Source organism: Pseudochaenichthys georgianus, chromosome 15 (assembly GCF_902827115.2).
Source record: "Pseudochaenichthys georgianus chromosome 15, fPseGeo1.2, whole genome shotgun sequence".
Taxonomy (NCBI): domain Eukaryota; kingdom Metazoa; phylum Chordata; class Actinopteri; order Perciformes; family Channichthyidae; genus Pseudochaenichthys; species Pseudochaenichthys georgianus.
The window spans coordinates 23,908,679-23,922,467 of record NC_047517.1 but is presented as its reverse complement, the minus strand read 5'-3'; the positions used below and the strand labels follow the sequence as shown (position 1 = coordinate 23,922,467).

General features: G+C 43.9%; 1 protein-coding gene across 3 annotated transcripts in view; it reads right to left on the bottom strand.

Moving 5' to 3' along the window:
- Positions 1-13,789, bottom strand: part of slit1a (slit homolog 1a (Drosophila)) — an 87,285-nt gene that overhangs the window by 32,311 nt on the left and 41,185 nt on the right. For all 3 annotated transcript variants that reach the window (XM_034100524.2, XM_034100525.2, XM_034100526.2), the window contains exons 5-8: positions 4,558-4,629; positions 3,897-3,968; positions 2,533-2,604; positions 1,603-1,766 (exon numbers count right to left, since the gene is read on the bottom strand). In XM_034100524.2, the coding sequence (XP_033956415.1) occupies positions 1,603-1,766; positions 2,533-2,604; positions 3,897-3,968; positions 4,558-4,629 (380 nt within the window). The remainder of the gene's footprint in view (positions 1-1,602; positions 1,767-2,532; positions 2,605-3,896; positions 3,969-4,557; positions 4,630-13,789) is intronic.

Genomic DNA, 13,789 nt, shown 5'->3' with positions numbered 1-13,789 from the left:
TTATTCCATGAAGCAGTAAATGCGTTACTCTGCTCATTACTGACAAAAATGTAAAATATTGTGACATTTTTCAGGGAGTGAGAGTCAGTGAGTCACGATGCCGACACGCTGCAGAAAATAATCAGATTTTGAACACGGACTAACACATGGTACCCCATTTTCCTTCTCCTGCCTCACAACAACATGCCTCTCTCTCCCTCTTCCTGTCTTCTCACAGAACGCCACCCCGCCCCAAATTCCCCCGCAGGTGGCCTGGCCTGGTCACAGCACAAACGACGTACACAAGAATACTGTGTGTGTGTGTGTGTGTGTGTGTGTGTGTGTGTGTGTGTGTGTGTGTGTGTGTGTGTGTGTGTGTGTGTGTGTGTGTGTGTGTGTGTGTGTGTGTGTGTGTGTGTGTGTGTGTGTGTGTGTGTGTGTGTGTGTGTGTGTGTGTGTGTGTGTGTGTGTGTGTGTGTGTGTGCCAACAAGCCAGTCCCTAATGAGTCCTTCTCTGGGAGTTCAACTTCTGGTCACTCATCCACGCAAGAAGAAACTGGGAGTATGTGTTTGTGCACGTGTTTGTGTGAATGCATGACCGTGTATTTCTTGCACAGCAAGGCGGACCAGCACAGCGATGGATGTTCATCCTATTGTTTGCCCTGCCTTAAAAGTGCAATGATCATTCTCTTTGGAGACATACAAAGAATGAATCTCCGACAGCTTTCCTCAATAAAACACAAAAACCCATAAAAGTTCTTACATAATGGAAGCATGCCGCACGATCTGCATCTACCCGTCATGCACAAACTCAACTTGTTGTACCTGTGTCCATCCAGAAACAAATGTCCCTGACACCCACTGCTCCCCTTTCCTATCTGGAATGGTTACACTCCCACGCTTTGAGTCTCTTTCCCTGGGCGATGAATAGTTAATGATCTGTGCTGTCACGCAGTATGGCTGTGTAAAAATCACAAGCCATGGAGAGAGAAGGAGAGACAGAGAGACAAACACGCAAACGTAGACACAAACAGCCGCAGCAGCTGGTGTTGAGAGTGAGATGGCCTTGTGGGGAGTAGAGGTTCTCATGCTGTTTTCCCATTGTCCTGATATGATAACCGCATCACAAATGTTCTCTTTCTCTCACACGCACAGAGAGAAAAACAGCAAGTTAAAAGATAAATAATCCTTGCGCGGGGAGGTTAGAGGACATGAATAATGTCTCCTGAAAGAGGGCCACTACTGTCTGCTGTCACTACTAAATGTGTGTTTTATATATATGTCATGGCATTGTCCTGCCAGCGTCTGAAGGCTGGAGACACATGACAGGGTCAGAGGAGAGCCGTGAGGTTGCCCGGGGGCACAGGAGCTGCCAGGTGAACACACTGACACAGTGGGAGTGGAGGGGGGATATCTACTAGATAGCACAGGGAGTTTATGCCTTGAAACATTTTATAAAAATTCCCACAATGATAATGCCCTTTCATCCCTTTTTGAGGGGCTGTACAAGCAGCTTTCCATGTCACTAACCGTGTATATGACTAACCAAACAATACACAATATAAAATGCAAAGTTCTTTTGGTATTTCTCTTCTAAAGTGTTAGTAACTACATGTGTCTTACCTGAGCAGGAGAATTCGTGTTTCTGTACCTCTGCCACATTGAGTCCTCTGAGCTCAGTAGGGCCAGTACATTGGGTGAATAGACCAATCGTAGGCCTCTGTCTGAGCCACTGGGCCAACCACGACAGGTGACAGTCACAGTTGAGATTGTTGGAGTGGAGACGGCTGTTAAAAGAGAGGAACAATTGAATGCGTTAAAAGCTTTTCTCATATCTAAAAAACACACTAGCTGAGGACACAAATAGCAAGAAAGTGTCTATTTATTCTGAGAACTCATCACATCCAATCCCTGTGGTGAGACGCACTAAATGATACGCTACATGGATGATTGTAAATGGCACATTTGAAACACTAAAGAGGACTTCTACAAACCCAATTCTCCAAACACAGCATTCCTGGAATGCTGTGTCTGTCCAGAATAACTCTCGCTGTGGTATGGTGGACCTCTGGAGCACGTTTGCTTACTGTGTGCACAGACACATAGTGAGCACATAAACAGAAAAGCTATTTAATATAACCCCACTGGGAGTGAGGCAGCCCAAAAAGCCACCGCAAGAGCCATGGAGTCACGGCTCTACGAGTTTTCAGCAGGCATAATTGTTTTAATTTGTGCATAATTTCAGATTTAGTAATCACATACAATGTACAATGTACAATAGGCTTCTGGGGCTATTTTTGTTTATCGGTCCCAGTTGTTGTTCCGAGTGTGTTTAGTTGGACGGGATAATGGCTGCTGGCATTGACGCAGACTCTTCTGTGGTGCTCTGTGGTTATGGCTGCTCCCTAACACTGCCTGGAATGACAGACCCTATCTACTCCCATTGAGATCACATGGGGCTTCAGCACTTTCCTTAGTGTGCCTGCCTGCATGAGGAATATATATTTATTTTACTGAGGTATAGGGCACTGTGGTGAGATAAATGTGACTTACAAGGTTCGTAGCTTGGGCATGTGGTTGAAGCTGGAGACGGGGATGCTGCTGATGTTGTTGTTGTTCAGCGTTCTGTGAGAAGCAAAGAGCAAACAAAGTCATATCGTCAGTGCGGGGGAGATATTTTGACATCTACACTTCAAAAAGAGTTTTGTTGCGGCCGTCCTCTTCCGTTACATCCTTTTTAATCTACCCCCTCTCTCCCTTCTTGCTGTCTCTCTTTGTGGCATCCCATCGGGAATATAACACCTCATTCCACACAGATGGGAAGCCCTCGCACCTCCCACGCACACGTACAGTCGTGCATGCAAATATACACACATTAAAGCGCCCCAACTTGTAGTTGATAGATACAACACGCACACACACGCACGCACACACACGCACACACACACACACACACACACACACACACACACACACACACACACACACACACACACACACACACACACACACACACACACACACACACACACACACACACACACACACACACACACACACACACACACACACACACACACACACCACCCCCATCAAACCCTGGGCATCAGCTGCAGCGAGAGAATCAGGTAATTTCAATCAGCCTAATAACCCTCGACCATATTTCAAGCTGCTCCCCCCTTTAACACAACCTGTCCTCCTCCCCCATAAAACCTATAGACACAGACCCCACCAAATACCCCCCCCCCCACCCCCTCTTACAGCATAATGACAAACCTATCACTACATCTGCAATCCATCCATGCCATGAAAGCAGCCTTTAATGGCTTTTTTTTGTTTCCCCACCCCCTAAAAAAAAAAAACACACATGCACAACACAGTCTTTCACAATAAAAATAACAAGGCTGTCAAAGTGCCTTTGTCCCACGGCCTCCATTGTTTCAGGTGGAGAGCTTTGACAGAGGCCTGTGATTATGATTTTTTTGACAAGGGGTGATTAATTAAATGTTTAAAAAAAACACTTAACATGGCCACTGCTGCGCCTTGGGTGGAATGCTCACTTGAATGGGATTTTTGATCAAGATGGTTGGTACTCCCTTGTCAGATGGCCCGCCCAAGGCTGGATAGGGTGTGTAGATGGAGGTGGAGGAGTGGGGGGTGTTAATGTGATGGAGGGGAACGCTGCTGTCAACTATGTGGAACAATGAGTTAATGGAGCTTGGTCTCCATCATGCAGGCCCCCTCGTGAGGCCCACTGGGGGTATTTTGGCATAAGAACCCAGGCCATACTAATTAAAGGTCTGCGCTATGTGTGTGTATATTAGATATGATTATCGGCAAAGCCTTGATTTAACTAAGTGCTTTAATGGACTGATGCAAGGTGAAGCTGAATGAATAGCGTCACTTCAGATACTTACAGCACTTCCAAGCCCCTCAGAGCTCTGAAGGCTCCATCCTCGATGCAGGCGATGTGGTTTTTATCCAGCTGACTGCGGAGCACACAGGGAAAAAAGAGAGGCTTTGTTACACAAGATACTTACACAATATTTCTCTCCCTGTGGAGTAGTTGTATTCATTGATACAGTAAGCAGTACACTGATGAGCTATTGTAAATCCATACTGGCTTAGTCATCTCAGATCATGTTACCCCCAAGAAGGGGGACGTGACTTGTGTTTATCTGCATCAATACATCCCATAAATCTGTGCTTCTGTGAGCGCATGTGCATGTAATATGCTGATGGTGTAAATCACTGTTGCTACAAGCCATCTTTGGGGAGCTGCTTGTGTCTTTTTTAATCAGAGTCAATCCACTAAACATGCACAAACACACCAATACACACAATTTGTACTCTTAGCAAGGGCTATTAACTCAGCCAGACAGCCACATAAAGAAATGTGTTAACATGCTGGAATTATGCTGAGTGCTGTTCACTTGCAGCTCTTCAGTTTGATTTGCTTCACTCATCATTGATTTCATCGAGTTATCCACACTACATCAGAGGCTCACAGCAAGTTCATTGGCAACTATTTTCATAATGTATTACAGTAGTACATGCGGAAAGGGGTGAGGTACTCACAGGTTTTTGATGTCTGTAGCTCCTCTGAAGGCTTTTCTGGGGATGGACTGGATGAAGTTCTCGCTCAGATCTCTGTGGAGACAGTAAGAAGCCATTAGTTACCCTGAGGTTGCCTTGGTTTGATTGATTCGGTAGAGTTTGCGTGTTATGAAATCAACATTAACACAATTTACGCTGTAAATGTTTGAATCCCAGTATTTAAAGCATGGTTTTCAACCAGCAGAACTCACACTCTATTCAGTGCCACTCACCCTTATACCACACTCATCAGTGCAATACAGAAAGCTAAGTGCAGTTTCCCCCCCTCTCCAATGTGTGCCAAAACCCTGAGGTGTGGTACTGCATTGAGATCTCTACTCACAATGGAGTGGTTATTTTATAGAAGCTGTATTAGTCAGTGTTCATTCATGCTATAATTTCTTCTCTGTGGTTTGACTATGCTCTGGTATGAGGTGCCCAACTAACAAACAGGCAGCAGGGCGGCGACCAATGAGGGCTCCTCGCTGATCCTGTGGGCCGAATGCATTAAGACGACGCAACACAAAGAACATTGTCTTTTACTATTAGGCTGTGTGTGTCCGCCCAGCACTCAACGGTGGGTACAAATTAGGCATTTGAAAAGTGCATGTGTGTGGAAAGTACGAGTGAGAAAGGGGAGGGTCTGAGAGCAGAGGAGGGAAGGAGAGTGAGTGAAACACAAGTAGCCATAGTTTTAATTAGCGGAGTCTTTTGTCTGTCGTTTAAATGGTGAGCTAACCTCATTCAAAAAAGGCTCTTCCCTTCTCTACACATATTCGCACAGACACACAAACACACACTACACAGGGAAACCGTAGGGCGCTGCCACAGAGGCTCCTGTCTTGAAACACACACACGCACGCGGCCCCCACAGCAAGGACAGACGTAAACAGAGTACAATATGGCCTCCCATAGAGAGGCGGAGGAAAAACACCACAATCTCTAAAAAGAAACTGCTTTCATGGGACTGATGAGTTCTACTTATTTAATGTTAATGTACACCACATCACGCATTTATGCAAACACCCCATGGGGTGATGTTGAAATGAGTTCCCAAGACTCCTGTCACAAACCAGTCTCACATGATGTCCCCATCGGGTCAACCTTTGCATCATTTCTCCCAGATGTAATATTGCACTCTTTGTTAACACAGTATACAAAGAGGGGAATCACCACAGGGGTTGTGTTGTGCAATCGATCTAATGAGTGTCTTTATAGTGTGGCAGAAATAAAAAAAAGGGCTCTGCAGTCCAAATTAATGAATGGAATTTGTGTTTGCTTTGTGGATGTTTTTAATATATGAAATCCAAAGCATCTCTTAAAGTTTAACGATGGTAAAGTTCCTTGCACAGTTCAATATTTCATATGGCAGGAATGCACGTGCACAGTGAAAGTGATATAGAGATCAAGCTGTATGTTGGCAGATGGCTGTAACTTGTGGGGTCTTGCCCTGTCTTTACAGTCTCCATTAGGAGAGGGCTGTGTATTTAAAATGAAATAATTCGATGTCGGTACGGCCATAAAATACACACCTTTTTACCTTTGATAAACCAATGAAGAAGCTGTGCATTAATCTTAACTGGAATCACATTACAACAGTTTAACAACAGCTTTATCCGGTTGTTATTCACAACTCACACATACGCAACGTGCATGTACAGATGTGCAAATGAAACACACACACACATCGCTGGCTTTTGTTCAAAGAGAACATAAATATTCCATCTAATGGCACACTCTAATTTTATCATCTGAGGTTTTATGGTCTTATTTCCTCAGCAAATCTGCATAACATCTGCTTTAACAAAGATATTCAGGCAACGCAGTAAGTAAATTAAGTAATAACACAACAATAACCTATCTATTCTGAGTCAGTCGGCCACATTTTGTCCCTAACATGAAACCACCTTCATGTCTCCTTACAAGAAAGCATGGGAACAGTTGTGCTCCCTCCAGCTCCTTTGTTGTTCTCTTGGCAAAACAGCCTGAGCGCAGAGTTGAAAGCTGAGTCAGTCTGGCACCAGGGCTACATTGGTGCCGCTTATCAAGGCGACTCCACGAGAGGAATGTTTTTGGTCTACCTGGCCATGCACTCTATCTGATGACTAATTAGTCCTCTCACCTTCTCCTCACCTTCCTGCAACAAACACACTTCACACACAGAGAAGCAATTGTGCTTTACTGCAGACACACTGTTAATGACTTCCCCCCATGGACATCTGGGAGGAGTGCGGTATATATTTGTGTGTGTGTTTGAGTTTGTGTGTTCGCTCCCCAGGTTACAATAAGAAATTATACCAGATCGCTGTGCAAAGACAGCGTGGTTGGAGCGCCAGAGGCTACAGTAGATGCAAGGAGAGGAAGAGACAGAGAGATGGCGACAGAAATAAAAAGCTGGAATGCAAGACCAGGCAGGAAGGCTCTGACAATGTGAACACAATGCCATGTGTGTAAGTAGTACAATTAAAGCTCGAGGGTGGAATCCACACACTAAAAACCCCATAATCCTATTTGTACGCTCTAACACGATTGGCTTGAGATATATGCTCCCACTTATGGTGCTGTTTGATTGGATTAGATGCTGAGGTCATGGGAGGCCGCTTGATAACTTTAGGCCTGTTCTGGGACAATGTGTGCCTAAAAAATCCCCATGACAACCATAAACGATGCTATATATCGTGGCAAAAAGTCTGCCTTTCTCTCATTTACTTATATTACTTTTCTCTCTCTGCCTGGTTCATTTTGTCCTCTGTCACATATAACAGAGTAATCTTAGTGGTCATGGTTTGGAGTCTGAAGTCTTCTGTGTCCTTTAGGGATTTATCGACGTGTTCAACTCCTACAGGAGCCAGAGCAACATTACATTTAGCAACGCTTCAATTCTGCATTTACACATTCTTAAAACAGCAAACAGGACATTTCTGTGGGAGACCGTGCTGTATTTGACATATTCTGTGGTTGTCCCTCACTGGTATTTTCTAAGCTCAGCCTCGACTGTGTTGGCTCGGAGGTATTTGACATTTCTGATCAGTTTGGAAGCAGATTTCCAGAGAAGCACAGAAACAGGCATGATTATGTGAGCAGTCACCACAATGATATTGGCCACCATGGTCTCCATCACCAAGGCACGACGATAAATATAATGTAACAAGCCCTTCAGCAAATAGCACCACAGTGCATCACTTGAGAAGGAGACTAAATGTAATTAACCAAACTGGCATGGCGGGACAGGACAATTAGGAAAAAAACATTTGTTCTTGTTTTCTCTGTCAAATCATTCGGCCTTTAAATATCTGGCACATATTCAGGCTTACCCTACCTGAGGATGTTCAGATTGTAAAGCATTGAAGGAGCAGAGAACAGACCTAACCTCTGGGCCCACTTGCACAGATTTGGTCAAGGACTCTAGAAACCTTCATATCCACTCATTACAATGAAGACCCTAACCCTGAGGCATGGCTGCAGCCTTCAGCCCCCCAGGCATCTCCCAGAGTGCTGTAATGATGTCAGACCGGCAACTTCTTTGTTTCCTTATTTCCTGCACACAGCATGCCAGTCCTTTTTCATTACAGGTGTGTGAGCCCATGCCTGAGTGAGCGAGAGTGTGGCAAAGTTAGTGTTCAAACGGCCTAGACCTGGTATAGATTTACCTTAATGCACTACATACCTCAAAGCGGGCAGTTAGTTCATTAATGTAGCCTGGCTCTCTTTAGGTGACGTTGCTCACAGTTCATTTCCATTGTAGTCCTAATGATGAGCTCACACACATGTTTTCAGGTATGTCCTCGCTGTATGAACTACAACCGGTAACACGCAGAGGTCGGGATTTTTAAGGTTTCCCTTGTACAAACAATGGTATCGTTGAGTCAGTGTAAAGTGCCCTATTAATAATCTCAGCTACTGATATGCCTATTTACAAGAATCCCCGCTGAGTCTATATCTGGAATAATTAGCAATGTTATCAGACATAGCTCAAGGCGCCTGGTCTGGAGATTAGCCGTATTGTCTCGTTCCTGTCTGATTCCCATCATTAACCTCTGATCTCTATCTCAGTACACTAATACTGTACACAACTTCAACTCGCCTCTGCCTCACATAACTACCTACTGTGGCTGAATATAATATTATAATCCCACTGATCAAAAAGGCAGCATAAAGAGATTTGCAGGATGTGGTTTTTATGCCTATAATATTCCCACTTTCATTTCTTAAATATTTAATTTGCGACCACAAAAACAGTTCCCTGCGATGTTGTCAGGGCTCAGCCACCTCAAGAACAGACAGCCTTTTCTGGGTAAAGCCCTCAGGGCCTCAGGCTCCACAGTGTGGTTCTCTGTGGGCGAGTAATATACAGCTTCTAATGAATAAATGAAAACACGCACAAGAATACATATGCACACACATGCCTACATGTGAACACAAACGATTGCCTCTTTCATGTCCTAAAGATTTCACAACCTCAGCCTCTACAGTTGGTTGACAGTGGATTGTAAATCAGATGGGATGGTCTGATGTTCTGACATCTTAGTTTTAAAGGACTTCAGTGAGGAAAGAAACACTGCCAGATACAGCTTTATGTGGAGGTCTCTACTTCTATGACCCGCTTCACCCTTATTGTTTTTCTGTTACCATTTTGTTCTTCTTTCCATATTTGTTCTCTCTCTCCTGGTGATTCTGGTTGGTTCGGTTTTTTATTTTCTGCTTTTAAGGTAGCCAAAATCATATTTATTCTTTACAATACTCTATAATAGTAGGGATTGCTAAAACAGAGTATTACAAATGCTGGTGATTTGAGATTTAGCATTTTAAATGCAAAGAACATGACTTGAAAGGTTGTATCAAATCTATCAACATTTGCTTAACACTTTATCGATAGTGCAGATCTGGACAGAATTTGTAATGCCTTCATAGCTTCTCAACTTTATTCCATCCTATCTCTGATCAAATTGTGATTTGATACAACTTAAAAGTCATTCTACAGTCAAGTTAAGAAAACGTTGTACTTCTGTCTTTGAGTAGAACCATGGACGCTTGATCTTACCTTTATGTTAGCCTGATTAGATTTCATACTGATAAATGACTGCTAGTCCTGAAACAAGGTGCCTCTGTGGTGCTTGTATATGTGCCAGAGTGAGGGCATTTATTTTAGAGTGTGTTTACATAAAACAGTGTGTTTGTTTTCTTGATTTCTTGACTAGATTGCATGATAAGAAAATGTTTATTCTTGCCAAGTGCTCCTAATTTCGTTCTCCCATTAAAAGGGGGAGAAAAAGACAGAAAGACATCGGGGGAATGTGTCTGATTACCTACTCATTAAGAGCGTTAATGAGGTGTGTGAGGGCTGTTAAAGGAATGGCAGAGTGCTGCCACTAACTGCTAACTACTTTCTTCCTCACTGCGCGGTAAAACAAATACTAGTAGACACACACATAAACAACAACACACATAAACATTGGGCTTTCAGAAAGAAGTGGCTGACCCCGGACGTGTAACAACAAATGACTCATGGCACTGCGAGTAAAGGAGCCAGCCATTCAAATAAACAAACCAAAGCAGTACAAATTGTTTGTGTATGTCTACTGTACATCCGCATTCTGTCTTTATCTAAGTCAGAACAATGATTTCTAAACTCTTAACAGTAGTATCCATATGGCAGAGTAAGCAGCGCCACTTTTACAATCCAAATTGACTGAGGAAAAATAAAACGTGTTAAAAACTTGCAAGAAAGTAAAACTTTTGAGAGTATTCAATTGTCCTACTATATATTATTGTTATGACATATATACAGTCTATGTGTGAAATCATTCAGTAGGAGCAGGTAGGGGAAGTAGGGAGTTAATGATCTGTTGTAGAAATGAAGCTGTTGTCAGTGGAGACGCTCCAGCTGACGCAGCCAACCGAGGGGAGTCTGCATCTAACCATGAGGAAGCAATGACAGAACAAATCATCCCTTGATGAAGGCCATTTCTGAGTCCAGAGTGCATGAAGGTCCACTAAAAGCCTGACTTTGTTAACACGATGCATTTATGTGTAGTAATGTCTTTGGTCGAGGTACAGAGAAACAAACCCGCAGTGTCAGGAAGAGGGAAGGCCTTAAGAGTGGGGGAGAACATACGGAGAATGGCTGCAGGGCCTTTGGGTGCTTGCCAAAACAAAGGCATGTATATTTGTGTGGCCCGGAGAAAGTGACTGATTGTTTCTGTGTGCAGTCGAGAGTATCTGCTTCTTCTTTCTCACCCTCATGCCCCCCTCCTTCTTATCCTTCTCTCTCCACACCTTCCCATTATGCTTTCTTTCTTGCAAAGATACATGATAAACATGCCTCCAATCTGCTTCTCTCTTCACTTTATAACTCTGCTTTCTATCCTCAATGCTATGTGCCTCCTCCACACAGCAGTGCAATCTGGTCCAGGGAGCCAGACACCACCACCACTATCATAATCATCATGATGACCATTATCATCGAGAGGTCAAAAACACAGCCTTAAAATAAAATCCTTCATTCCCGTTCACACAAATGATCATGCACAGACGCACAGATATAGGACATGCACTCACGCAGAGTGGGCAAGGTGTTTCTGTGGTCCCTTTGTGTCAGAGATGGAGCGGGATGGAGCACAGTGGGAGGAGGACTTAATAAGCGGGGATGAAAAAACTGCTGCTCTTATTAAGAGAGAAATAAACATGCTTGCTTTAGGAACATTCTCACGCAAACACCCAGGAGAGAACGCTTCTCTGTCTCCCTTCTAGGCCTAAATATAGACTCTACAAAGAATCCTAATGGAAAACAAACACTGCTCTATTACCAAAGGCAGAATAATTCAAAAGCATCTCTTTCTTTGTAGATTTTCTTTTCTTTGAGCTAATGTCAACACAAGTCCACCAAAACTAGTACAAACAGCCGGGGGAAATAACAGCGTAGCTGCATGTCACTCTGCAGTGTCGCTTTCTCTATTTATTCATATGGACTTCAGGAAATAAGTCATCAAGCAGCATTATCTCATTCCCAACAGACCCCACAGACTGTCAAGGCAAAGCCCTCATTTATATATGCAACCCTCTAATGTTGTACACTTCTAAACATGCTGAAAGAGGGAAAATGAGGCCATGTGGACGCATCTGGAGACGGTTTGTGATTTATTCTAATGTTGAAAAATGCAGCACGCAAAACGCTCTTCCTCTCTCTCTCTTTTCTATCGCTCTCGTAACAAAAACACACACATAATGCACATACACACACAACTGCCTCTTTTCGATGGAACCTAAAGGGGATTTCATGGATGGACTCCGCTCTAATCATCTACAGCCCCCCTACCAATAAGAAACACACATTGCTCCCAGACTGGAACACTCTACGACCACCAAGAGAAAACACAATGTCAGTGGAACTGATCAAGCCCACATGAGGGCTGACAGACAGACGCACACACACATAGAGAATCAAGACAAAGCTAGTTTAACTGTTGCCCACATCTCTCCTTTCACTGTAAGTGATTCATGATGTCTATGTGTGTTTGTAGGCTTAAAAAACCCATTATGAACGCATACATTTGGCAGGGTGCTTTGCTGCCACCCGTGAAGCAAATGAAAGAGTTAACATGGTGAAGAAAGAAGGGAGAAAATCTATCCTTTCTCCCCGCTCTCGCTTCATCCCTAATTTCCCCCAGCCATTATGTCTACTTGTGTTTCTGAGTGTGTCCAAGCCTTTCATTGGCAGTCAAGCTGAGTGATGGAGCAGGGCTGAGCGGCATCGATCATGACAGGCGCTTACAGGCGCTATCAACTGACGGCGGGGTGTTCGATAGCGCCACTTTGCACAGGGACACAGCCAAGCCCCGGCCATCCATCATTCTGTCTACCTGGACAATAGAAGAAAAGTGTGGGAAGAACAGAGGGGAAAGGAGGGTGTGTGAGAGAAAACATACCGCTCAACAGGTCTATTATCACTGCCATTACCTATCCCTACATTAGCCAGAAATAATGACCTCCATCTCTGAGAATAGCCTGGAAATCATTTCTAATGTTTTACACTGGACAGGAGTTAAAGGGAAGGAGACAGACATTTAGAAAGACAACAAAGCCAATCTGGGTGGCAGCTCACACACATTCACATACAGTACTGGACACACTGTGTGGTCTTACTAAAGTAGTTAAAGATGCCTCTTTGTGAACGACTGGCTACCTAAAAAGTGGGTAACTGATCCTGGAGATCGTATGACAGCTTTTCCTGGAAGAGCTGGTCTGAGGTCAGCGTTATTGAGCCGCTGGGATGACAGATCCACCACACCTAAACACAGGCAGCTGATACCAGATCACTGGTCTGACACAAAGACACACACAGTCAGGAGCTATTTCAATCAACACGTAAACTGAACACACTTCCAGACACTTAATCGACTCCATGCACTTTGGAGAGGTGCAGAGTTGCATCGAGAAGCAGAAGGAGAAAAGCCTCTGGGGAGTGTGTTTGAAAAAAAATATGACATGAAAGAAAGAGTGTGAGATTTGATTGCTGCTGACCAAAATGAACCCCTGCATAGATCATCTCGTTTCCTCCGCAGTCCTCTCTCAGAGGAACCCGACTCAGTCTGCTCGAGACTAACTGTAATCGAGAGTGACACCTCCAAGTCATTACTTTAAACTCTCACAGTCGCCGTTACACATGGAACGTATCAGACGAGAGAGGAGAGGACTGAGCCAGGGGGAAGGTGAACACAGTAGTTACCTTTATATCATGCATGCTCTTCAAATCCCTCTGAAAGCAAAATAAAAAAACAGCCCTAAGGTACCTGCCGAGATATTCAAGGACACACCCTCTAAATAGGGGAACTTGTTTGAAAATTATTGTACAGTTTTTTCTTATTTTTTCCTATTTCATCAGTTGTGCATTGACATATATATATATATATATATAGTTCATTTGCATCACTTTCCTGTGGAGGAAATGATGCCACATTGCACTGAGTGGGAGATTAAGTTGTCCAATAGAAGTGATGGAGCAATAAAGGCTGCCGGCTTTTCACACGGTACTGCCTCCTGCTCACCATGATGTATGAGACAGGTGCACTGTGGCTGCTGTCAAGTCAACAATGCACCCGGGGCATGTATCACCGTATCTTTAACAGGACACACTCACATGCACACAAACAAACCCACTGTATGTATTTGCACACTCGCAAATACATACAGCGCTTTCTCTCTCACACACACACAC